The sequence below is a fragment of the Somniosus microcephalus genome, chromosome 6 (genome assembly GCF_052327205.1).
Source record: "Somniosus microcephalus isolate GS21.2 chromosome 6, FLI_Smic_1.0, whole genome shotgun sequence".
In the NCBI taxonomy this organism is placed as follows: Eukaryota; Metazoa; Chordata; class Chondrichthyes; order Squaliformes; family Somniosidae; genus Somniosus; species Somniosus microcephalus.
This window is the reverse complement of record NC_140992.1, coordinates 114,325,737-114,351,826: the sequence shown is the minus strand read 5'-3', so window position 1 is coordinate 114,351,826 and position 26,090 is coordinate 114,325,737. Positions and strand designations below refer to the sequence as shown.

At 51.3% G+C, this 26,090-nt stretch overlaps 1 protein-coding gene across 3 annotated transcripts in view; it reads left to right on the top strand.

Annotated features, from left to right (window-relative positions):
- The window catches only part of LOC147116008 (YEATS domain-containing protein 2-like), a 53,707-nt gene extending 27,973 nt beyond the window's left edge, over positions 1 to 25,734 (top strand). For all 3 annotated transcript variants that reach the window (XM_085990716.1, XM_085990717.1, XM_085990715.1), the window contains 8 exons: positions 2,030 to 2,138; positions 4,052 to 4,128; positions 5,475 to 5,554; positions 6,987 to 7,188; positions 21,466 to 21,692; positions 22,430 to 22,504; positions 22,979 to 23,052; positions 24,492 to 25,734. In XM_085990716.1, the coding sequence (XP_085846842.1) occupies positions 2,030 to 2,138; positions 4,052 to 4,128; positions 5,475 to 5,554; positions 6,987 to 7,188; positions 21,466 to 21,692; positions 22,430 to 22,504; positions 22,979 to 23,052; positions 24,492 to 24,618 (971 nt within the window). In that variant the 3' untranslated portion in view covers positions 24,619 to 25,734. The remainder of the gene's footprint in view (positions 1 to 2,029; positions 2,139 to 4,051; positions 4,129 to 5,474; positions 5,555 to 6,986; positions 7,189 to 21,465; positions 21,693 to 22,429; positions 22,505 to 22,978; positions 23,053 to 24,491) is intronic.
- Positions 25,735 to 26,090: the final 356 nt, after the last annotated feature.

The following is a 26,090-nucleotide window of genomic DNA, read 5'->3' as shown; positions in this document are numbered from 1 at the left end:
ACTCACTGCCTCCTCCCGACTGGGAGTTAGTGCCGTCACTCAATGTCCACCCGACTGGGAGTTAGTGCCGTCACTCGGTGTCCTCCCGACTGGGAGTTAGTGCCGTCACTCACTGCCTCCTCCCGACTGGGAGTTAGTGCCGTCACTCAGTGTCCTCCCGACTGGGAGTTAGTGCCGTCACTCAGTGTCCTCCCGGCTGGGAGTTAGTGCCGTCACTCAGTGTCCTCCCGACTGGGAGTTAGTGCCGTCACTCACTGCCTCCTCCCGACTGGGAGTTAGTGCCGTCACTCACTGCCTCCCCCCAGTCTGGGAGTTAGTGCTGTCACTCAGTGTCCTCCCAACTGGGAGTTAGTGCTGTCACTCACTGCCTCCTCCCGACTGGGAGTTAGTGCCGTCACTCAGTGTCCTCCCGACTGGGAGTTAGTGCCATCACTCAGTGTCCTACTATAAGTTACTTTGTTTCAGTTTCTTGCATGGTCCGTTCTGCCGGTTCCAGAGTGACCGGCACATTGCAGGTCCGATGACGCATTTTTGCCCATCACCACTGGTATATCCGTCGACCGCTATTAACAGTACATCTGATTTACAAAAGCATTCCCCTTGTGAGATCGAGTGAAGAGAAAAACACAATCCCTGTTCCTTGGCGCAAAGCCTTGCGGTGGGAGACTCCCCACAACCTAGCCCCCTGTCTCGGTTTCCTCTGGATTAAGCTGCCTCTTTGAAGTGCATTGTTTGTGGCAGCAGTGCAGCCTGTTCAGTCAGGAGCGCCCTGCAACATGTGTGTTGTGTTGTTAAAACATCAGTATGATCGTGTCCTGCATTCACATTCTGTGACTGTATTGAATCAGTGGTATTCGCAGCTCAGATCAAGAGAATGGACTAATAATTCGCAACAAATCTCTCGTGCTCTCCGACCCACCTCAAACAATTATTCTCCCATTCTTTACTTACTGTCCCAGCCCAATGTGCAGTGTTTTCCCTGCCCCAGACACTGTTGTTCCATCTGCGCTCAGGTTTCTCCCAGTGCTGCTCACTGTCCAGGCTCACATATGAAGAATAGTCCCTTGTATGAGATGCTGGAGGGCACTCACCACCCAGCAAGTGGGCAGTATCCTCGGGAGAAGAAGGGAGAGAGACACTGGCAAAAATGAAACCTCACACTGTACATATCCACTGAGTAGGGTGGTCTAAAAATTCCATTAACTTATATAAAGCTGCATGACTGAGATGAGGAGAAATTTCTTCACTCAGAGGGTTGTGAATCTTCAGAATTCTCTACCCCAGAGAGCTGGATACCCAGTCGATGAGTATATTCAAGGCTGGGATCGATAGATTTTTGGACTCCAGGGGAATCAAGGGAAATGAGGATAGGGCGGGAAAGTAGAGTTGAGGCCGAAGATCAGCCATGATCTTATTGAATGGTGGAGCAGGCTCGAGGGGCCGAATGTCCTACTCCTGCTCCTATTATGTCCTTATGTTCTAACAATCTGGACAGTGAATATGTATTGCCGTGGGATGGTTTCTGTGACCCAGTCACGCAGGGATCGGGCCGTTAGAGGAAGCGCTGTTTATGATGTTGTACCCGGGATCGACTTCATCAACTGATGGATCCTGGTTAATGGTGCATGGTGATGTCACAGGGCCACACCACACAGACGTTTGGCTTATGACAAAACGACAATGTTTTTAAAATGATAAAAATTGGGAATGAATAAAATTATGACATGATTTAAACTAATTGCACACAGAATGTCAAGAGAAACCATTTAAACTCATTGAAACCAGGCTGACCTCCATATCTCTAGGCAAAAATATTAATGATTTTTCTTAGCCTTGCCTGTGAGTTCTATTAAACATCACACCAGGACCAGCAGTTGGGATTAGTTGTACTATTAACAAGCGCTTTCGGGGTTAAACACGATGCATAAGATCTTACAAAAATAGGCCAATTTATCTGCCTTTGGTCTGTCTGCTCACTGTCCGTGGGTAGTGTAATGTCTGATTATCGTTCTGCCATTTCTTTGTACAGTGAAGACCGAGCCTGGTTCTGTAGGAGCTTGCTTCAGCCCCACACTTTCCACAGCAGGCACCGTGAAAGTGGAAAGAGCAGGACTGGAGGGGGCGTTTGAAATTATTGAGTAAGTCCAGCATTTTATTCTCAAATCCCTTTTTTTATGGAGGCGTCCCAGTCGTGTTCAGTTTAAAAAGTCAGATACAGCGCAGGTTAGATACAGAGTAAAGCTCCTTCTACACTGTCCCATCAAACATCCCCAGGGCAGGTACAGCACGGGTTAGATACAGAGTAAAGCTCCCTCTATACTGTCCCATCAAACACTCCCAGGGCAGGTACAGCACGGGTTAGAAACAGAGTAAAGCTCCCTCTACACTGTCCCATCAAACACTCCCAGGGCAGGTACAGCACGGGTTAGATACAGAGTAAAGCTCCTTCTACACTGTCCCATCAAACATCCCCAGGGCAGGTACAGCACGGGTTAGATACAGAGTAAAGCTCCCTCTACACTGCCCCATCAAACACTCCCAGGGCAGGTACAGCACGGGTTAGATACAGAGTAAAGCTCCCTCTACACTGTCCCATCAAACATCCCCAGGGCAGGTACAGCACGGGTTAGATACAGAGTAAAGCTCCCTCTATACTGTCCCATCAAACACTCCCAGGGCAGGTACAGCACGGGTTAGATACAGAGTAAAGCTCCCTCTACACTGCCCCATCAAACACTCCCAGGGCAGGTACAGCACGGGTTAGATACAGAGTAAAGCTCCCTCTACACTGTCCCATCAAACACTCCCAGGGCAGGTACAGCACGGGTTAGATACAGAGTAAAGCTCCCTCTACACTGTCCCATCAAACACTCCCAGGGCAGGTACAGCACAGGTTAGATACAGAGTAAAGCTCCCTCTACACTGTACCAGCAAACACTCCCAGGGCAGGTACAGCACGGGTTAGATACAGAGTAAAGCTCCCTCTACACTGTCCCATCAAATACTCCCAGGGCAGGTTTGCTCTGGCCTGTACTGAGTTAGCTGATCTCAGCTACATTTGGCCTTATTGTCCCTGGAGTGGTGGTGGAGACCTGGTCACTATTCTTTGATCACCTCCGGAAAATGCATGTCTGTGAATGTCGGGTAATACACACCTGTGAAGTTTACCACAGTCAAATACCTTGCCAGTACTATAGCAAAATACTGCAGATGCTGGAAATCCGAAATAAACAACAGAAACCACTGGAAAAACTCAGCAGGCCAGGCAACATCCGTGGAGAGAGAAACAGAGTTAAAGTTTCAGGTCGAAACCCTTCTTCAGAACTGAGAAAAAAGCAGGAAATGAAACAGATTAAAAGGCCAGTTTAGGGGCTGGGGAATGGGGGAGGGGAGGAAAGAACAAAAGGGAAGGTCTGAGAGGTGAAGAGACATTAAGAGATATTCAAGGTGAGACAAGATGGTAATAGGACAGGTAAAGAGACAAAAGATGGCTCTAGATGAAGTGTGAAATGCGCTGGCAGAATGAGAGACAGCTGCCATGTGGGAGAGAAAAAAAGGAAAAGGCACAAACCAAAAGTGTGGATAAAAAATATATAAAATTATAATAGGGGCCGAGGTTATGATCTGAAATCTGAAACCTTGCCAGTACTCACTGTTTAGCTTCACAGAAGAAGAATGGTCACTTGGGTGAGATACAATAGAGCAGGCAGCCTCATGGTACAGCATGAGAGAAAGGGGAGAAAACTGACAGATAAAAGATCCCTCTAACTGACTTGTGCTTCATTGTTAAAGTCTGCTGTACCAATAACTCACCTGGGAGATGTTTATTGACACACCATCCGCCCCTTATGTTATAGCCTTCTGTAGGATCAGTTCAGTGAGGTGTTACTGCATTACAATAACTGTCACTATAGAAATACACAGCAGGTCCGGCAACATCTCTGAAGAGAAAAGACAGGTTAATGTTTTGGTCACAACTGGCTGTTAGGTGTCGCTGCTTTAGTGCCACACAGAGAGCACTGACCAGCCTCTTATTCCTTGCTGCCTTTAGCCTTGAATACATTGAGAATGTGCAGCAGCTATTGACCGCCATCCTGAAGAAGGCGCCTTTGATCGTGCATAAGAAAAGTGAGTATAGCTCTTTGATTTTTATTTCAGGCATGTCGCGCATTTTAAGGTTGGATTCGGCAGTTGCTGTTTCACAAACCCTGCGATGGCAGCAAATCCTGTGCATTCACATTGGGCAGGTTTTGAGTCAGCGCAAAACTATTTTTGCCAGATATTCTCTTTTAGTGATGTTGATTGAGGGATAAATATTGGCCAGGAAACCAGGGAGAACTCCCCTACTCTCCTTTGAAATAGTGCCATAGGATCTTTTACATTCACCTGAGAGAGTAGACGGGGCCTCAGTTTAACATCTCATCCGAAAGACGGCACCTCCGATAGTGCAGCACTCCCTCAGCACTGCACTGCAGTATCAGACTAGATTAGGTGCTCAACTTTAAAAGGGCTGTAGCCTGTGGTTCAGATGGTCATAAAGGGTCACATTGCACTATTGGATAGGAACGGTAGTGTAGTGACCTGGACTAATAATCCGGAGAATGCGAGTTCAAATCCCACCATGACAGTCTGAGAATTTGAATTCAGAAATAAAAAGCTGCTATCAGTAAAGGTGATGATGAAGCTATCAGATTGTCATAAAAACCCACCTGGTTCACTAATGCCCTTTAGGGAAGGAAACTTGCCGTCTTTACCCAGTCTGGCCTATTTGTGATTCCAGTCCCACACCAACGTGGTTGACTCTTAACTGCTCTCTGAAGTGGACTAACAAACCACTCCGTTATATCAAACTGCTACAAACATGGACCCCAGCGGTTCAAGGAAAAGACTCACCACCACCTTCTCTAGGCAACGAGGGATAGGCAATACATGACGGCCCAAAAATTAATTCGAAAAAGATCAGGGTGATCACCTGGCCAATACTCATCCCTCAACCAACACTACCAACAACAGATTAACTGGTCATTTTCCCACTTGCTGTTTGTGGCACAAATCAGCTGCCACATTTGCCGACATTGTAATTCCTTGGCTGTAAAGTGCCTTGGATGTCCCAAGGATGTGATAATGCGCGACATACTTTAGGAGTCATGGCTTCTCTCTGCATTGCCTCCATAGCTTGAACAGTGACCAAAATTGAACGCAGTACTCAAGGTGCAGTCTGGCCAATTTAACTTGACTTTCTTTGACTTGTGCTCAACTAACCCAGCGATCGAATTCAGCACTCTCTTCACTTTGTTTATTGCTGCCCAACTGGTTTGACATGTTAAGTGCTGAATTTACTATCACACCCAGCTTGCTTCCCTTTAGCTATTACTATAACATCCATAATCTATCTGTAACACCCAATGGTCATTATATAACAGGTGCCGGCTGTTAGATACATTAAACACTGAGTGATGAATTTTCTCCAATAGATGAGGACACCAACCCATTCTGTGCGACTTCTCTGGAACAGTATTACAGCTGGAATATCGGGAAGAGGAGAGCTGCAGAGGTAAGGCCCAGCTCCCAGTGTTCTTGAGCCCAGGTTAATTCTCAGTCGTTTTTGTTTTAACTATGCAAAGCTTTGAGGGGAGAGATGAAGAGAGGAGCAAAATCAGCAGGATTCCCACTCTCGATTGCTATCCATTGATCCCTGCTGAAAATGTACGTGGATTTCGGGTAAGGACAGGAGCAGGCTCCACTGCAATGCATCCCATGGTCAAATATCCCGCCAACGTTCACTGGGCTCGTGTGTGAAGAATAGCGATTTGGATGAGGCAGTCGTCACCTGTGTAACTGGAGCCCAGCAAGAGTTAGCTTTCAAAGGGGGAAGGGGGGAGGGGAGTTGGGCAGAGGGTCGACCTATTTTGTGGCCTCTTTCACTGCCATTCTGAAACCAGCTGTGTCCCTCTGTTTGAGGGATGCAGCAGATCCCTGCTCGGTGCCTCACTGAATGTTGTGGCTGAGACTGGCACCTCAGCATGTGGCGACCTGCAGGCAGAACCCGAGCATTCTGTGATACAGGACTTGGTGTACTAGTGACCATGATACAGGATCCCCTGTGCCAGTGCATGTGTTACAGGAACCTGTGTCCCAGCATATCTGATACAGAATCCCATGTCCCGGTGCCCCGTGATACAGGATCCCATGTCCCGGTGCCCCGTGATACAGGATCCCATGTCCCAGTGCTCCATAGGAAGTTAGGAACAGGAGTAGGCCATTCAGCCCCTCGAGCCTGTTCCACCATTCAGCTGGATCATGGTTGATCTGTACCTCAACCCCATTTACCTGCCTTAGTTCTATATCCCTTGATACCGTTACCCAGCAAAAATCTATCGATCTCAGTCTTGAAACCTTCAATTGGCCCAGCATCCACAACCTTTTGGGGAAACAATTCCAGATTTCCACGACCCTTTGTGTGAAAAAATGCTTCCTGATTTCACTCCAGAATGACCTAACTCTAATTTTAAGATTGTGCCCCTTTGCTCTGGATTTCCCTTCCAGAGTAAATAGTTTCTCTGTATGTTCCCTATCGAATCATTTTATCTGTTTTAAACAGCTCAATTAGATCAGCCCTCAAACTTCTGAACTCATGAGACTGCAACCCAAGTTTATGCAACCTGTCCTCCTAATTTAACCCATTAAGCCTGGTATTCTGGTGAATGCGCTGTACCCCCTCTAAGGCCAATATATCCTTCCTGAGGTGCAGTGCCCCAGATGGGGACTGATCAAGGCGCTATACAACAGTTGTAGCGAGCATAACTTCCACCCTTTGTATTCCAGTCCCCTTGAGATAAAGGCCAACATTCCATTAGCCTTTTTGATTACTTCAGCCCGAGGATAATTTTGCTTCTGTAGTGTTTTCCCTCCTTATTTTTATTCTGTGAGGACGATGGTGTAAAGCAGAAAACCTCATGTTGCCCTGTCCCTCCGTCTTCCCCCAGTGGCAGCGGGCAGTAGCCGTGCGGAAGATCCTGCAGGAGGTGATGGAGAAATGCCCGCGGTTCAGCAACACAGAACCCATGAAGACCAAGCAGATCGTGAACTGGTGCCGCCAGCGAGGGTACACACCTCCCGACCCAGAGACCGCCGTCACCGAAGAGGATTCAATGGAAGATATACTGACTCAGATCGACAATGAGCCAGGTGAGCTGGCCACTCGACTCCGAGCGATAACACTTTCAGGATTAGGAAGGTGAAAGCACCAAACAGACCCGGCAAATTGTTCGCTGTGGTGAAGGGTTCAAATCCCCAGCGGACACAAGTTAAAAATGAGGAAGAGAGGAGTGAGAAGAGAAGTGGGGGCAATAGAGTCATAGAGTTATACAGCACAGAAAGAGGCCCTTCGGCCCATCGTGTCCGTGCCAGCCATCAAGCCCTGTCTATTCTAATCCCATTTTCCAGCACTTGGTCCGTAGCCTTGTATGCTGTGGCATTTCAAGTGCTCACCGAAATGCTTCTTGAATGTTGTGAGGGTTCCTGCCTCTACCACCCTTTCAGGCAGTGAGTTCCAGATTCCAACCACCCTCTGGGTGAAAAAGTTTTCCCTCAAATCCCCTCTAAACCTCAAATCCCTTCTAAACCTCGTGCCCCTTACCTTGAAACTATGCCCCCTGGTTATTGACCCCTCTACTAAGGGGAAAAGTTCCTTTCTATCTACCCTATCTATGCCCCTCATAATTTTGTACAACTCAATCAGGTCCCCCCTCAGCCTTCTCTGCTTTAAGGAAAACAACCCCAGCCTGTCCAGTCTCTCTTCATAGCTGAAGCGCTCCAGCCCAGGTAACATGCTAGTGAATCTCCTCTGCACCCTCTCCAATGCAATCACATCCCTCCTATAGTGTGGCAACCAGAACTGCACACACTATTCCAGCTGTGGCCTAACTAGCGTTTTGCACAGCTCCATCATAACCTCCCTGCTCTTGCCTTCATTAGCCGAGGCACAGAATATAAGTATCCCATATGCCTTTTTAACCACCTTACCTACCTGTCCTGCTGCCTTCAGGGATCTATGTACATGCACACCAACGTCTCTCTGATCCTCTGTCCTTCCTAGGGTCCTACCATTCAATGTGTATTCCCTTACCTTGTTAGTCCTCCCAAAATGCATCACCTCACACTTTTCAGGGTTAAATTCCATTTGCCATTGTTCTGCCCATCTAACCATCCCATCTATATCTTTTCACTTGAAGGGTAATCGAGCTGCAGAATGTTGCCAGGTTCCATCTCCTGTTCCCGCTGCAGCAAACATTCCTTGTCTTACATGTGGGGAAGCGGTAGCTCTTCTGCTTTACCTGGTGGAGTGGAGCCCCTTTGTCCTGTACACTGTGGCGGGGCGGCTCCTTCCCCTATACCTGGTGCAGCAAGGGTTCATTGTCTTATATCCTTCTCCTCTACCTGTACAGTGGAGGCTCCTTCTCCTCTTCCTGTACAGTGGTGGCTCCTTTTCCTCACCCTGTACAGTGGAGGCTCCTTCTCCTCTTCCTGTACAGTGGAGGCTCCTTTTCCTCACCCTGTACAGTGGAGGCTCCTTCTCCTCTTCCTGGACATTGGAGGCTCCTTCCCCTCTTCCTCTACAGTGGAGGCTCCTTCTCCTCTTCCTGTACATTGGAGGATCCTTCTCCTCTTCCTGTACAGTGGAGGCTCCTTCTCCGCTACCCTGTACAGTGGAGGCTCCTTCTCCTCTTCCTGTACAGTGGTGGCTCCTTTTCCTCACCCTGTACAGTGGAGGCTCCTTCTCCTCTTCCTGTACAGTGGAGGCTCCTTTTCCTCACCCTGTACAGTGGAGGCTCCTTCTCCTCTTCCTGGACATTGGAGGCTCCTTCCCCTCTTCCTCTACAGTGGAGGCTCCTTCTCCTCTTCCTGTACATTGGAGGATCCTTCTCCTCTTCCTGTACAGTGGAGGCTCCTTCTCTTCTACCCTGTACAGTGGAGGCTCCTTCTCCTCTACCTGTACAGTGGAGGCTCCTTCTCCTCTTCCTGTACAGTGGAGGCTCCTTCTCCTCTACCCTGTACAGTGGAGGCTCCTTCTCCTCTACCCTGTAAAGTGGAGGCTCCTTCTCCTCGACCCTGTACAGTGGAGGCTCCTTCCCCTCTTCCTGTACAGTGGAGGCTCCTTCTCCTCTTCCTGTACAGTGGAGGCTCCTTCTCCTCTACCTGTACAGTGGAGGCTCCTTCTCCTCTTCCTGTACAGTGGAGGCTCCTTCTCCTCACCCTGTACAGTGGAGGCTCCTTCTCCTCACCCTGTACAGTGGAGGCTCCTTCTCCTCTTCCTGTACAGTGGAGGCTCCTCCTCTTCCTATACAGTGGAGGCTCCTTCTCCTCTTCCTGTACAGTGGAGGCTCCTCCTCTACCCTGTACAGTGGAGGCTCCTTCTCCTCTACCCTGTACAGTGGAGGCTCCTTCGCCTCTACCCTGTACAGTGGAGGCTCCTTCTCCTCTTCCTGTACAGTGGAGGCTCCTTCTCCTCTACCTGTATAGTGGAGGCTCCTTCTTCTCAACCCTGTACAGTGGAGGCTCCTTCTTCTCTTCCTGTACAGTGGAGGCTCCTTCTTCTCTTCCTGTACAGTGGAGGCTCCTCCTCTTCCTGTACAATGGTGGCTCCTGCTCCTCTACCCTGTACAGTGGAGGCTCCTCCTCTTCCTGTACAGTGGAGGCTCCTTCCCCTCTACCCTGTACAGTGGAGGCTCCTTCTCCTCTACCCTGTACAGTGGAGGCTCCTTCTCCTCTACCTGTACAGTGGAGGCTCCTTCTCCTCTACCCTGTACAGTGGAGGCTCCTTCTTCTCAACCCTGTAGAGTGGAGGCTCCTTCTCCTCTAGCCTGTACAGCAGAGGCTCCTCCTCTTCCTGTACAATGGTGGCTCCTTCTCCTCTACCCTGTACAGTGGAGGCTCTTTCTTCTCTTCCTGTACAGTGGAGGCTCCTTCTCCTCTACCCTGTACAGTAGAGGCTCCTTCTCCTCTACCCTGTACAGTGGAGGCTCCTTCTCCTCACCCTGTACAGTGGAGGCTCCTTCTTCTCAACCCTGTACAGTGGAGGCTCCTTCTCCTCTACCCTGTACAGTGGAGGCCCCTTCTCCTCTGCCCTGTATAGTGGTGGCTCCTTCTCCTCTTCCTGCACAGTGGAGGCTCCTCCTCTTCCTATACAGTGGAGACTCCTTCTTCTCAACCCTGTACAGTGGAGGCTCCTTCTTCTCTTCCTGTACAGTGGAGGCTCCTTCTCCTCTACCCTGTACAGTGGAGGCTCCTTCTCCTCTACCCTGTACAATGGAGGCTCCTTCTTCTCAACCCTGTACAGTGGAGGCTCCTTCTCCTCTTCCTGTACAGTGGAGACTCCTTCTCCTCTACCCTGTACAGTGGAGGCTCCTTCTCCTCTACCCTGTACAGTGGAGGCTCCTTCTCCTCTACCCTGTACAGTGGAGGCTCCTTCTTCTCAACCCTGTACAGTGGAGGCTCCTTCTCCTCTTCCTGTACAGTGGAGGCTCCTTCTCCTCTACCCTGTACAGTGGAGGCTCCTTCTCCTCTTCCTGTACAGTGGAGACTCCTTCTCCTCTACCCTGTATAGTGGTGGCTCCTTCTCCTCTTCCTGTACAGTGGAGGCTCCTCCTCTTCCTATACAGTGGAGGCTCCTTCTCCACTACCCTGTACAGTGGAGGCTCCTTCTCCTCTACCCTGTACAGTGGAGGCTCCTTCTTCTCTTCCTGTACAGTGGAGGCTCCTTCTCCTCTACCCTGTACAGTGGAGGCTCCTTCTCCTCTACCTGTACAGTGGAGGCTCCTTCTCCTCTTCCTGTACAGTGGAGGCTCCTTCTCCTCTACCCTGTACAGTGGAGGCTCCTTCTCCTCTACCCTGTAAAGTGGAGGCTCCTTCTCCTCGACCCTGCACAGTGGAGGCTCCTTCCCCTCTTCCTGTACAGTGGAGGCTCCTTCTCCTCTTCCTGTACAGTGGAGGCTCCTTCTCCTCTACCTGTACAGTGGAGGCTCCTTCTCCTCTTCCTGTACAGTGGAGGCTCCTTCTCCTCACCCTGTACACTGGAGGCTCCTTCTCCTCACCCTGTACAGTGGAGGCTCCTTCTCCTCTTCCTGTACAGTGGAGGCTCCTCCTCTGCCTATACAGTGGAGGCTCCTTCTCCTCTTCCTGTACAGTGGAGGCTCCTCCTCTACCCTGTACAGTGGAGGCTCCTTCTCCTCTACCCTGTACAGTGGAGGCTCCTTCGCCTCTACCCTGTACAGTGGAGGCTCCTTCTCCTCTTCCTGTACAGTGGAGGCTCCTTCTCCTCTTCCTGTACAGTGGAGGCTCCTTCTCCTCTACCTGTACAGTGGAGGCTCATTCTCCTCTACCTGTATAGTGGAGGCTCCTTCTTCTCAACCCTGTACAGTGGAGGCTCCTTCTTCTCTTCCTGTACAGTGGAGGCTCCTCCTCTTCCTGTACAATGGTGGCTCCTGCTCCTCTACCCTGTACAGTGGAGGCTCCTCCTCTTCCTGTACAGTGGAGGCTCCTTCCCCTCTACCCTGTATAGTGGAGGCTCCTTCCCCTCTACCCTGTACAGTGGAGGCTCCTTCTCCTCCACCTGTACAGTGGAGGCTCCTTCTCCTCTACCCTGTACAGTGGAGGCTCCTTCTTCTCAACCCTGTAGAGTGGAGGCTCCTTCTCCTCTACCCTGTACAGCAGAGGCTCCTCCTCTTCCTGTACAATGGTGGCTCCTTCTCCTCTACCCTGTACAGTGAAGGCTCCTTCTCCTCTACCCTGTACAGTGGAGGCTCCTCCTCTTCCTGTACAGTGGAGGCTCCTTCTCCTCTACCCTGTACAGTGGAGGCCCCTTCTCCTCTACCCTGTACAGTGGAGGCTCCTTCTTCTCTTCCTGTAGAGTGGAGGCTCCTTCTCCTCTACCCTGTAGAGTGGAGGCTCCTTCTCCTCTTCCTGTACAGTGGAGGCTCCTTCTCCTCTTCCTGTACAGTAGAGGCTCCTTCTCCTCTACCCTGTACAGTGGAGGCTCCTTCTCCTCACCCTGTACAGTGGAGGCTCCTTCTTCTCAACCCTGTACAGTGGAGGCTCCTTCTCCTCTACCCTGTACAGTGGAGGCCCCTTCTCCTCTGCCCTGTATAGTAGTGGCTCCTTCTCCTCTTCCTGCACAGTGGAGGCTCCTCCTCTTCCTATACAGTGGAGACTCCTTCTTCTCAACCCTGTACAGTGGAGGCTCCTTCTTCTCTTCCTGTACAGTGGAGGCTCCTTCTCCTCTACCCTGTACAGTGGAGGCTCCTTCTCCTCTACCCTGTACAGTGGAGGCTCCTTCTTCTCAACCCTGTACAGTGGAGGCTCCTTCTCCTCTTCCTGTACAGTGGAGACTCCTTCTCCTCTACCCTGTACAGTGGAGGCTCCTTCTCCTCTACCCTGTACAGTGGAGGCTCCTTCTCCTCTACCCTGTACAGTGGAGGCTCCTTCTTCTCAACCCTGTACAGTGGAGGCTCCTTCTCCTCTTCCTGTACAGTGGAGGCTCCTTCTCCTCTACCCTGTACAGTGGAGGCTCCTTCTCCTCTTCCTGTACAGTGGAGACTCCTTCTCCTCTACCCTGTATAGTGGTGGCTCCTTCTCCTCTTCCTGTACAGTGGAGGCTCCTCCTCTTCCTATACAGTGGAGGCTCCTTCTCCACTACCCTGTACAGTGGAGGCTCCTTCTCCTCAACCCTGTACAGTGGAGGCTCCTTCTTCTCTTCCTGTACAGTGGAGGCTCCTTCTCCTCTACCCTGTAGAGTGGAGGCTCCTTCTCCTCTTCCTGTACAGTGGAGGCTCCTTCTCTTCTTCCTGTACAGTGGAGGCTCTTTCTCTTCTACCCTGTACAGTGGAGGCTCCTTCTCCTCACCCTGTACAGTGGAGGCTCCTTCTTCTCAACCCTGTACAGTGGAGGCTCCTTCTCCTCTACCCTGTACAATGGAGGCTCCTTCTCCTCTTCCTGTACAGTGAAGACTCCTTCTCCTCTACCCTGTATAGTGGTGGCTCCTTCTCCTCTTCCTGTACAGTGGAGGCTCCTCCTCTTCCTATACAGTGGAGACTCCTTCTTCTCAACCCTGTACAGTGGAGGCTCCTTCTTCTCTTCCTGTACAGTGGAGGCTCCTTCTCCTCTACCCTGTACAGTGGAGGCTCCTTCTCCTCTACCCTGTGCAGTGGAGGCTCCTTCTTCTCAACCCTGTACAGTGGAGACTCCTTCTCCTCTACCCTGTACAGTGGAGGATCCTTCTCCTCTGCCCTGTACAGTGGAGGCTCCTTCTCCTCTTCCTGTACAGTGGAGACTCCTTCTCCTCTACCCTGTATAGTGGTGTCTCCTTCTCCTCTACCCTGTACAGTGGAGGCTCCTTCTCCTCTACCTGTACAGTGGAGACTCCTTCTCCTCTACCTGTACAGTGGAGGCTCCTTCTCCTCTACCCTGTACAGTGGAGGCTCCTTCTCCTCTACCTGTACAGTGGAGGCTCCTTCTCCTCTACCCTGTACAGTGGAGGCTCCTTCTCCTCTACCCTGTACAGTGGAGGCTCCTTCTCCTCTACCCTGTACAGTGGAGGCTCCTTCTTCTCAACCCTGTACAGTGGAGGCTCCTTCTCCTCTTCCTGTACAGTGGAGACTCCTTCTCCTCTACCCTGTACAGTGGAGGCTCCTTCTCCTCTACCCTGTACAGTGGAGGCTCCTTCTCCTCTACCCTGTACAGTGGAGGCTCCTTCTTCTCAACCCTGTACAGTGGAGGCTCCTTCTCCTCTTCCTGTACAGTGGAGGCTCCTTCTCCTCTTCCTGTACAGTGGAGGCTCCTTCTCCTCTACCCTGTACAGTGGAGGCTCCTTCTCCTCTTCCTGTACAGTGGAGACTCCTTCTCCTCTACCCTGTATAGTGGTGGCTCCTTCTCCTCTTCCTGTACAGTGGAGGCTCCTCCTCTTCCTATACAGTGGAGGCTCCTTCTCCACTACCCTGTACAGTGGAGGCTCCTTCTCCTCTACCCTGTACAGTGGAGGCTCCTTCTTCTCTTCCTGTACAGTGGAGGCTCCTTCTCCTCTGCCCTGTACAGTGGAGGCTCCTTCTCCTCTACCTGTACAGTGGAGGCTCCTTCTCCTCTTCCTGTACAGTGGAGGCTCCTTCTCCTCTACCCTGTACAGTGGAGGCTCCTTCTCCTCTACCCTGTAAAGTGGAGGCTCCTTCTCCTCGACCCTGCACAGTGGAGGCTCCTTCCCCTCTTCCTGTACAGTGGAGGCTCCTTCTCCTCTTCCTGTACAGTGGAGGCTCCTTCTCCTCTACCTGTACAGTGGAGGCTCCTTCTCCTCTTCCTGTACAGTGGAGGCTCCTTCTCCTCACCCTGTACACTGGAGGCTCCTTCTCCTCACCCTGTACAGTGGAGGCTCCTTCTCCTCTTCCTGTACAGTGGAGGCTCCTCCTCTGCCTATACAGTGGAGGCTCCTTCTCCTCTTCCTGTACAGTGGAGGCTCCTCCTCTACCCTGTACAGTGGAGGCTCCTTCTCCTCTACCCTGTACAGTGGAGGCTCCTTCGCCTCTACCCTGTACAGTGGAGGCTCCTTCTCCTCTTCCTGTACAGTGGAGGCTCCTTCTCCTCTACCTGTACAGTGGAGGCTCATTCTCCTCTACCTGTATAGTGGAGGCTCCTTCTTCTCAACCCTGTACAGTGGAGGCTCCTTCTTCTCTTCCTGTACAGTGGAGGCTCCTCCTCTTCCTGTACAATGGTGGCTCCTGCTCCTCTACCCTGTACAGTGGAGGCTCCTCCTCTTCCTGTACAGTGGAGGCTCCTTCCCCTCTACCCTGTATAGTGGAGGCTCCTTCCCCTCTACCCTGTACAGTGGAGGCTCCTTCTCCTCCACCTGTACAGTGGAGGCTCCTTCTCCTCTACCCTGTACAGTGGAGGCTCCTTCTTCTCAACCCTGTAGAGTGGAGGCTCCTTCTCCTCTACCCTGTACAGCAGAGGCTCCTCCTCTTCCTGTACAATGGTGGCTCCTTCTCCTCTACCCTGTACAGTGAAGGCTCCTTCTCCTCTACCCTGTACAGTGGAGGCTCCTCCTCTTCCTGTACAGTGGAGGCTCCTTCTCCTCTACCCTGTACAGTGGAGGCCCCTTCTCCTCTACCCTGTACAGTGGAGGCTCCTTCTTCTCTTCCTGTAGAGTGGAGGCTCCTTCTCCTCTACCCTGTAGAGTGGAGGCTCCTTCTCCTCTTCCTGTACAGTGGAGGCTCCTTCTCCTCTTCCTGTACAGTAGAGGCTCCTTCTCCTCTACCCTGTACAGTGGAGGCTCCTTCTCCTCACCCTGTACAGTGGAGGCTCCTTCTTCTCAACCCTGTACAGTGGAGGCTCCTTCTCCTCTGCCCTGTACAGTGGAGGCTCCTTCTCCTCACCCTGTACAGTGGAGGCTCCTTCTCCTCACCCTGTACAGTGGAGGCTCCTTCTTCTCAACCCTGTACAGTGGAGGCCCCTTCTCCTCTGCCCTGTATAGTAGTGGCTCCTTCTCCTCTTCCTGCACAGTGGAGGCTCCTCCTCTTCCTATACAGTGGAGACTCCTTCTTCTCAACCCTGTACAGTGGAGGCTCCTTCTTCTCTTCCTGTACAGTGGAGGCTCCTTCTCCTCTACCCTGTACAGTGGAGGCTCCTTCTCCTCTACCCTGTACAGTGGAGGCTCCTTCTTCTCAACCCTGTACAGTGGAGGCTCCTTCTCCTCTTCCTGTACAGTGGAGACTCCTTCTCCTCTACCCTGTACAGTGGAGGCTCCTTCTCCTCTACCCTGTACAGTGGAGGCTCCTTCTCCTCTACCCTGTACAGTGGAGGCTCCTTCTTCTCAACCCTGTACAGTGGAGGCTCCTTCTCCTCTTCCTGTACAGTGGAGGCTCCTTCTCCTCTACCCTGTACAGTGGAGGCTCCTTCTCCTCTTCCTGTACAGTGGAGACTCCTTCTCCTCTACCCTGTATAGTGGTGGCTCCTTCTCCTCTTCCTGTACAGTGGAGGCTCCTCCTCTTCCTATACAGTGGAGGCTCCTTCTCCACTACCCTGTACAGTGGAGGCTCCTTCTCCTCAACCCTGTACAGTGGAGGCTCCTTCTTCTCTTCCTGTACAGTGGAGGCTCCTTCTCCTCTACCCTGTAGAGTGGAGGCTCCTTCTCCTCTTCCTGTACAGTGGAGGCTCCTTCTCTTCTTCCTGTACAGTGGAGGCTCCTTCTCTTCTACCCTGTACAGTGGAGGCTCCTTCTCCTCACCCTGTACAGTGGAGGCTCCTTCTTCTCAACCCTGTACAGTGGAGGCTCCTTCTCCTCTACCCTGTACAGTGGAGGCTCCTTCTCCTCTTCCTGTACAGTGAAGACTCCTTCTCCTCTACCCTGTATAGTGGTGGCTCCTTCTCCTCTTCCTGTACAGTGGAGGCTCCTCCTCTTCCTATACAGTGGAGACTCCTTCTTCTCAACCCTGTACAGTGGAGGCTCCTTCTTCTCTTCCTGTACAGTGGAGGCTCCTTCTCCTCTACCCTGTACAGTGGAGGCTCCTTCTCCTCTACCCTGTGCAGTGGAGGCTCCTTCTTCTCAACCCTGTACAGTGGAGACTCCTTCTCCTCTACCCTGTACAGTGGAGGATCCTTCTCCTCTGCCCTGTACAGTGGAGGCTCCTTCTCCTCTTCCTGTACAGTGGAGACTCCTTCTCCTCTACCCTGTATAGTGGTGTCTCCTTCTCCTCTACCCTGTACAGTGGAGGCTCCTTCTCCTCTACCTGTACAGTGGAGACTCCTTCTCCTCTACCTGTACAGTGGAGGCTCCTTCTCCTCTACCCTGTACAGTGGAGGCTCCTTCTCCTCTACCTGTACAGTGGAGGCTCCTTCTCCTCTACCCTGTACAGTGGAGGCTCCTTCTCCTCTACCCTGTACAGTGGAGGCTCCTTCTCCTCTACCCTGTATAGCGGTGGCTCCTTCTCCTCTACCCTGTACAGTGGAGGCTCCTTCTCCTCTTCCTGTACAGTGGAGGCTCCTTCTTCTCTACCTGTACAGTGGAGGCTCCTTCTCCTCTTCCTGTACAGTGGAGGCTCCTTCTCCTCTACCCTGTAGAGTGGAGGCTCCTTCTCCTCTTCCTGTACAGTGGAGGTTCCTTCTCCTCTTCCTGTACAGTGGAGGCTCCTTCTCCTCTACCCTGTACAGTGGAGGCTCCTTCTCCTCACCCTGTACAGTGGAGGCTCCTTCTCCTCTACCTGTACAGTGGAGGCTCCTTCTCCTCTACCCTGTACAGTGGAGGCTCCTTCTCCTCACCCTGTACAGTGGAGGCTCCTTCTCCTCTACCCTGTACACTGGAGGCTCCTTCTTCTCAACCCTGTACAGTGGAGGCTCCTTCTCCTCTTCCTGTACAGTGGAGGCTCCTTCTTCTCAACCCTCTACAGTGGAGGCTCCTTCTTCTCTTCCTGTACAGTGGAGGCTCCTTCTCCTCTACCTTGTACAGTGGAGGCTCCTTCTCCTCTACCTTGTACAGTGGAGGCTCCTTCTCCTCTTCCTGTACAGTGGAGGCTCCTTCTCCTCTACCCTGTACAGTGGAGGCTCCTTCTCCTCTTCCTGTACAGTGGAGACTCCTTCTCCTCTACCCTGTATAGTGGTGGCTGCTTCTCCTCTTCCTGTACAGTGGAGGCTCCTCCCCTTCCTGTACAGTGGAGGCTCCTTCTCCTCACCCTGTACAGTGGAGGCTCCTTCTCCTCTTCCTGTACAGTGGAGGCTCCTTCTCCTCTACCCTGTACAGTGGAGGCTCCTTCTCCTCTACCCTGTACAGTGGAGGCTCCTTCTCCTCTTCCTGCACAGTGGAGGCTCCTTCTCCTCTACCTGTACAGTGGAGGCTCATTCTCCTCTACCTGTACAGTGGAGGCTCCTTCTTCTCAACCCTGTACAGTGGAGGCCCCTTCTTCTCAACACTGTACAGTGGAGGCTCCTTCTTCTCTTCCTGTACAGTGGAGGCTCCTCCTCTTCCTGTAGAATGGTGGCTCCTTCTCCTCTACCCAGTACAGTGGAGGCTCCTCCTCTTCTTGTACAGTGGAGGCTCCTTCTCCTCTACCCTGTGCAGTGGAGGCTCCTTCTCCTCTACCCTGTACAGTGAAGGCTCCTTCTCCTCTACCTGTACAGTGGAGGCTCCTTCTCCTCTACCCTGTACAGTGGAGGCTCCTTCTCCTCTACCTGTACAGTGGAGGCTCCTTCTCCTCTACCTGTACAGTGGAGGCTCCTTCTTCTCAACCCTGTTCAGTGGAGGCTCCTTCTTCTCAACCCTGTACAGTGGAGGCTCCTTCTTCTCTCCCTGTACAGTGGAGGCTCCTCCTCTTCCTGTACAGTGGAGGCTCCTTCTCCTCTACCCTGTACAGTGGAGGCTCCTCCCCTTCCTGTACAGTGGAGGCTGCTTCTCCTCTACCCTGTACAGTGGAGGCTCCTTCTCCTCTACCCTGTACAGTGGAAGCTCCTTCTCCTCTACCCTGTACAGTGGAGGCTCCTTCTCCTCTACCCTGTACAGTGGAGGCTCCTTCTCCTCTACCCTGTACAGTAGAGGCTCCTTCTCTTCCTGTACAGTGGAGGCTCCTTCTCCTCTTCCTGTACAGTGGAGGCTCCTTCTTCTCAACCCTGTACAGCAGAGGCTCCTTCTTCTCTTCCTGTACAGTGGAGGCTCCTTCTTCTCAACCCTGTAGAGTGGAGGCTCCTTCTCCTCTACCCTGTACAGTGGATGCTCCTCCTCTTCCTGTACAATGGTGGCTCCTTCTCCTCTACCCTGTACAGTGGAGGCTCCTTCTTCTCTTCCTGTACAGTGGAGGCTCCTTCTCCTCTACCCTGTACAGTGGAGGCTCCTTCTCCTCACCCTGTACAGTGGAGGCTCCTTCTCCTCTACCCTGTACAGTGGAAGCTCCTTCTTCTCAACCCTGTACCGTGGAGGCTCCTTCTCCTCTTCCTGTACAGTGGAGGCTCCTTCTTCTCAACCCTGTACAGCAGAGGCTCCTTCTTCTCTTCCTGTACAGTGGAGGCTCCTTCTCCTCTACCCTGTACAGTGGAGGCTCCTTCTCCTCTACCCTGTACAGTGGAGGCTCCTTCTTCTCAACCCTGTACAGTGGAGGTGACTTCTCCTCTTCCTGTACAGTGGAGGCTCCTTCTCCTCTACCCTGTACAGTGGAGGCTCCTTCTCCTCTTCCTGTACAGTGGAGACTCCTTCTCCTCTACCCTGTACAGTGGAGGCTCCTTCTCCTCTACCCTGTACAGTGGAGGCTCCTTCTCCTCTTCCTGTACAGTGGAGACTCCTTCTCCTCTACCCTGTATGGTGGTGTCTCCTTCTCCTCTACCCTGTACAGTGGAGGCTCCTTCTCCTCTACCTGTACAGTGGAGACTCCTTCTCCTCTACCTGTACAGTGGAGGCTCCTTCTCCTCTACCCTGTACAGTGGAGGCTCCTTCTCCTCTACCTGTACAGTGGAGGCTCCTTCTCCTCTACCCTGTACAGAGGAGGCTCCTTCCTCTCTACCCTGTATAGTGGTGGCTCCTTCTCCTCTACCCTGTACAGTGGAGGCTCCTTCTTCTCTACCTGTACAGTGGAGGCTCCTTCTCCTCTTCCTGTACAGTGGAGGCTCCTTCTCCTCACCCTGTACAGTGGAGGCTCCTTCTCTTTCTGTACAGTGGAGGCTCCTTCTCCTCACCCTGTACAGTGGAGGCTCCTTCTCCTCTTCCTGTACAGTGGAGGCTCCTTCTCCTCTACCCTGTACAGTGGAGGCTCCTTCTTTTCTACCTGTACAGTGGAGGCTCCTTCTTCTCAACCCTGTACAGTGGAGACTCGTTCTCCTTTACTGTATCGCGTAGTTCCAGTGTGGTCCTTATCAGTAAATTGTCAGAAAGATAGAGATGTTTTCGGTCTCCTGTTCAGCCTCATTTCTGTCTCCTCTTCCTGCATCCCTGTGGGATTGAGCGCAATGGAGTTTCAGGGACATGGCAAGCTGGGATTTAATCAGTTTAATATTTTATTAGTAAGGGTTTGCAATTATTCATTGCTCACAATTATATGACGGCCACAATAACAAAAGCCCGATGTTCCTTGAAGACAATGTCCCAGTAGACGCTCTATATATAGCTTATCAGCCCGTTTCAGCAATCTGTCAAACTATACGCTTTCAAATGGTTCAGCGCAGTGTCCTTGCCCTATATTATCCCAGTATTAAATCACTGGGATAAAGTTAGATCGATATTTAAAAGACATCAGGGATAAATAACCACACACAATTTAGAAGAGATGGTCCGATTTTATAATCAGACACAAATTTACTCTGTGGGAGGCAGGGGGTGGCAGTCAGTTAGAAACGTTCAGTTTATATTCCCCGCCATTATTTACAAACCCTTGGGGACATTTACAAATCCTTGAGTTATTTACAAATCATTAACTCCATTTAAAAACGCTTTGCGGTCGATTTTAACCGTTCCCGCCTGGAGGGAATGGAGCGGGGGATGTTGGGGGAGGGGGGGGCCTTTGAAATGGAGCGTTGTGACTTAACTCCCTGTTCCCGCTGGCCGCCATTTTAACTGCTCACTGCTGTGTGGCTGAGGAGCCACGTGGATTTATGCAAATTGGCGTCCTATTACATCAATGGGACATCGATTACATTTTAACTGTGTCCTGAGCGGGGAAACTGCCACGGACTTTCCAGCGGCCCGAAGCAGGTCTGCTGCTGGTCTGGCGACAGAAGAGACCGTCCAAGGTAGGTGAAAAACTTCCCTTTGTGGAGCTAAAGAGGAGCAGCAGTGTTCCTCCAGGCCCCACAAGGAAATTCACAGCCTCTCCTCCTTTTCCTCCCGTGAGACCCTCCCAAAACCCCCTCCCCGTGACTTGCCGGTGAGCTTTCCTTTGGTGCCAGCAGGCGGCCTCCGGCTGCGTGAACTTGCTCACATGCCTGCCAGCCAGCTGCTGCTCTCCGCTCGTTTCATGCAGGCAGCTGACTGGCAGCATGCAGAGGAGGCCCGAGAGTTAAAATACCCTGGGTCTCAAACTTAGGCCAGTGAATGCGTTTTGCATTCGCACCCCCACCCGCTGCCACCCCCCACCCGCTGCCACCCCCAACCCCAACTAGGAGAAAAATCAATCCCTGTGTGTTATTCATAAACCCATAGAGATATTTACATATTCTTGAAGATATTTGCATGTTCTTCATTCTGATTTCAATTATTTTCCAAATCCTTCCCATTATTTACAACTCCTTGTGTTAATTATAACTTTTTTCCTGTATTTACAAACTCTCCGAGCTACTTATCGATGTTTGGAGTCATTTACTAACTTTTATTTACAAACCCTTGGGTATCTAGAAACTTATGGTGCTATTTACAAACTCTTGCCAATATTTAGAAATTCGCAATTATTTACCAATGCTGGGGGCTATTTAGAAACTCACCATTATTTACCAATGCTTGGCACTGTATTTCAGAATGCCCCTCCACGTACGCTGGGGCCGATGAGCTCTGCCAGAGGCTCATGGAGGTGGAGGCCATTTTGAAAACTGAGCCTGAGAGTGATGAAGAGGTAGACATCATTGGCACGATCGAGTCCTCTAAAGTGAAAGTCAAGAAAGAGCTGGAGGAGGAGGATGAAGAGGTCAAGTTCTACATGGGCATGATGCCAGCCATGGAGTACGCCAGAGACACAGCACAGCAGGTAACGATCAAAAGCTAAGATGTAGCCAGATACCCAACTCACAGCCAATACCTACCCGTGTGTTTGTGAGAGAGAGTCTGGCTCTCTATCTCCTTAGCGTGTGTGAGCATGAGCGCACGCTGTCCTTTCTGCTGGTTTAGTCTCCGCACTGACTGCTCTCCTTTCTGCTGGTTTAGTCTCCGCACTGACTGCCCTCCTTTCTGCTGGTTTAGTCACCGCAATGACTGCCCTCCTTTCTGCTGGTTTAGTCTCTCCGCACTGACTGCCCTCCTTTCTGCTGGTTTAGTCTCTCTGCACTGACTGCTCTCCTTTCTGCTGGTTTAGTCTCTGCACTGACTGCCCTCCTTTCTGCTGGTTTCGTCTCTCCGCACTGACTGCCCTCCTTTCTGCTGGTTTAGTCTCTCCGCACTGACTGCCCTCCTTTCTGCTGGTTTCGTCTCTCCGCACTGACTGCCCTCCTTTCTGCTGGTTTAGTCTCTCCGCACTGACTGCCCTCCTTTCTGCTGGTTTAGTCTCTCCGCACTGACTGCCCTCCTTTCTGCTGGTTTAGTCTCTCCGCACTGACTGCCCTCCTTTCTGCTGGTTTAGTCTCTCCGCACTGACTGCCCTCCTTTCTGCTGGTTTCGTCTCTCCGCACTGACTGCCCTCCTTTCTGCTGGTTTAGTCTCTCCGCACTGACTGCCCTCCTTTCTGCTGGTGAATTTCTCTGCACTGACTGCTCTCCTTTCCTTCGGTAGATCGGTGTTACGATTGAACCCCTGGAATTGGAGAGCCAGGTTTACGCACCAGTGATTGAAGACATGATCATAAAGGTAAGGTAAAGATGCCGGAGATCATTCTGAACCAAGCTGCTTTTTCAAAGCTTGTAAGCAAGGGGTGAAGTGATTAATTGCTGCTGCAGTGTGCAGTGCCACTGAGCATAGAGCAAACGTCAGTTGGCATGGACACGCGCACAGTAAGTTTCAAAACTCAGCAGTAAACAAGCCAAGCACTATCCCCAAACAGAGGGAACGAGTAACAGTGGGTCGCTCCAAATCACTCGTGCCAATTCTGAGTAACAGTGTGTCACTCTAAACCACTTGTGCCAGCACTGAGTCACTCCAAGAAGCTTATGATCTTCCAGTATGCACTGGCATTGGGTGTGGTTCCTCACCTCCAGCATGTTCCTGGGAAATTCAGTCTCTGGCAGAGAGGGTGCAGAGTAAAGGGCCTGGCAGAAGCTGCAGCCTTCTCTGAGGTTGGTGTGCTGACATGATTCCTGATCACTCTTATCTTTTTGTCTTAAGGCTACTGAACAGTTTGTAAGCGACATCCTTCGTGAGTCTTTGGGACTTGCACACCAGGGCACTCCCCACAACAGGTACAGTGCAAATCCTATTTCTAATCGACTGGGGATATTGGGGGTCTGACAGCCAATGTCGGTCAAGGACAGGGGTGAGAGGTGAGCGGGATAGAATACGGGCAGCAGAGTTTTGGATGAGTTGAGGTTTATGGAGGATGGGAAGTTGTCCAGGGGAGCATTGGAATAGTGGAGTCTGAAGGTGACAAAACATGAATGAGGGTTTTTAAGCAGCAGATGGACTGAGGTAAGAGACGAGCCGGATGATGTTTTTGAGATTGAGGTAGACAATCTTTGTGTTCGGAAGTTCAGCTCGGGGTCATATCGGCCTGAGACAATGGCCGGGGAGGGGGACAGAGTTGGTCGCTAGTGAATGGAGTTTGTAGCTGGAGCAGAAGACAATGGCTTTGGTCTTCCCAATGTTTAACTGGAGGAAATTGCAGCTCATCCTCGACTGGATATTGGACAAGCAGTCTGACAACACAGACGTGATGGTGAAGCCAAGAGAAGTGCTGGAGCGGTAGAGCTGGGTGTCATCAGTGTACGTGTGGAAGCTGACCCCATGTCTGCAGATTATGTCGCCAAGGGGCAGCATGTAGGAAGTTGAGGGGGCCAAGGATAGAGTTTTGGTAGACTCCAAAGGTAACGGTGCCAGTGTGGGAAGAGAAGCCAGTGTTGGAGATGCTCTGGCTGTGATTCAGTAGGTAAGAGTGGGACCAGGCGAGGGCAGTCCCACTCAGCTGGACAGCAGAGGAGAGGTGTTGGAGGAGGATGATATGGTCGATTGTGTCAAAGGTTGCAGAGAGGTCAAGGAGGGATAATGCACCACAGTCCCAGAGGATGTCAGTCTCAGTAACTCCTCCCAGTCTGCACACCACGTACTGACTGATGTTAATCCAGTTCTGTCACAGTCAGTCTCAGTACCCCAGCCCAGCCTGCACATCGTGTACTGACTGATGTTAATCCAGTTCCCTAGGTTCCTCTGCATCTTCCTACACTTGCACAGAAATAAATGAATCCTATAGGGAGCAATGTTAGTGAGGGAAGTGAGATCATTGGTGCCCTTTCAGCCACTTATGAGTGTTTGCTGGGTTGTTGAGTGTGAATAAACAGGACAGTCAGGGTATGGAGAAAACAGGACTGAAAGAAGATCTTCTATTCAGACAATTGGCAAAAGAAGCAGGGGGGAGATGAGGAGAAATGTTTTACATAGCGAGTTGTTGTGATCTGGAATGCACTGCCTGAAAGGGTGGTGGAAGCAGATTAACTTAATAGTAACTTTCAAAAGGCAATTGACTATATGCTTGAAAAAGTAAAAAAAAGAGCAGGGGGAGTGGGACTAATTGGATAGCTCTACGAAAGAGCCGGCACAGGTACGATGGGCTGAATGGGCTTCTGTGCTGTACGATCCTATATCCAATTTGCAAATAGTGAAGCTTCTGTTTCTTTGTTTGATTCAGAGCGCCCAAAGAACTGAGTGTAACCAACGTGCACCAGGCCATCTGCAACATCTCCGTCTGCGACTTCCTCACCAACAAGTACATGGGCATCCTGACAAGTGAACAGACCCCGCAACAAGAACGATGAAAGCCCCCATCGCCCCCACCCACCCCGCATCCAGACAGGGACCCTGGAATGTCCAAGCCAGCTGTTGCGCTGACACGTCACTGCGTCCTTTGTGTCTCCTGCCGTGCCCATAGCGCTCGTTGTGGAGCCACAAAGGGTACCGGACCTAGTGCCGCTGGTTGGAGCTGGTACTTGTCGGGGGAAGGAGAGGTGTGCTGGGGGGACTCGTGGCACTTGTCAGTCGAGCAGCTGGACAAAGATGTCAAGGCTAATGCCACACTTTTCAGTGTCACTATATGAGAGGAAACCAGAGCAGCGATCTGCTTACACTGTGCTGTACAGCGCAGGAGGACTTAAATAGAAACCATCTCCCTTCGATCCAAGCAGTCACACTTCCGAACCAAATAGCAGCGGCCAATCAATAAATCTATTAAAAACTGTTTTTTAAAAATGGTACAGGCACGGATTTGAAATTCACGCCCTTTATTGATAAAGATTAAATGGCCCGTCAGTGGCAGCAGGCTGGAGAGCATAACAGCTTCATCACTGCATTCTCCCACCCGCCTGCTCGCGAGTCTCTGCTGTGGGCGAGGGGCGTCGAGCAAGGCCCAGGCTGCTCCATGCGGCGAGGGAGAAATCAGACAGAGGCCCGTGCTGCCCTCACACAGCCAGCTTTACAGCCTGAGAGCAGTTCACTGCCACCATCCCCTCCCCCACTCCTGGCACTCAGGACTGTGGCACAGGGACAGAGATGCCCTGGAGGTCAGTCTCGCCTGCAAAGTCATCAACATTTGTATAACGCATTGAGCTTGACTAATGAGAGTTTGGCTCTGCCTCTGACCCTCACTCCCTGGCCAACAGCCATTGTATTTGTTTTTTGAGCTGTTTTCTTTGACTTGGTTAAAGAGATGCATTGTGGAGCACAGCCAGCTTTGGCTGAATGGCAGGATAAATTCTCGTGTCCATGTGCTGGCGTGAATCTGGATGGTTCAATTGTTGCTGGATAAAATGCCGCTTCCGGTTTGGCCTCGCTGGAACAGCGATATGTTTATCCCACCCTCTTTCTCCTCTTTTCCGAACCCGCAGACAATAAGATAAATATTCAGCTGAATAAAAATCGATGTGTATCAAAAAAAAGCTGCGTTTTGGCCATTTGCTGGGCACAGAGGCCACCTTTGATAGCACAACAGTAAGACTCTTGTTTAATCGCTTGTTCTTTACAGATGTGCCGTCCCCACAACTGCTCTGTAATATCTCGGCCGTAGTTTAAGTTTGCATGTCTAATTCCAATTATGGCTTCCACCTGAGATAAAATTTAAAATTAGGAACGCTAGACATCTAAGCGAGAAAGATAAAATGCTGGAAACACACGGTGGGCCTGTCAGCTTCCGAAAGAGAACAGCCCGAATCGTGGTCCCTTCATTTGAGCTAGTCAATTGTGACCATTTATCTTTCCGCAATGCTTACTGACTTTCTGATTTTGTTTCCCCCAA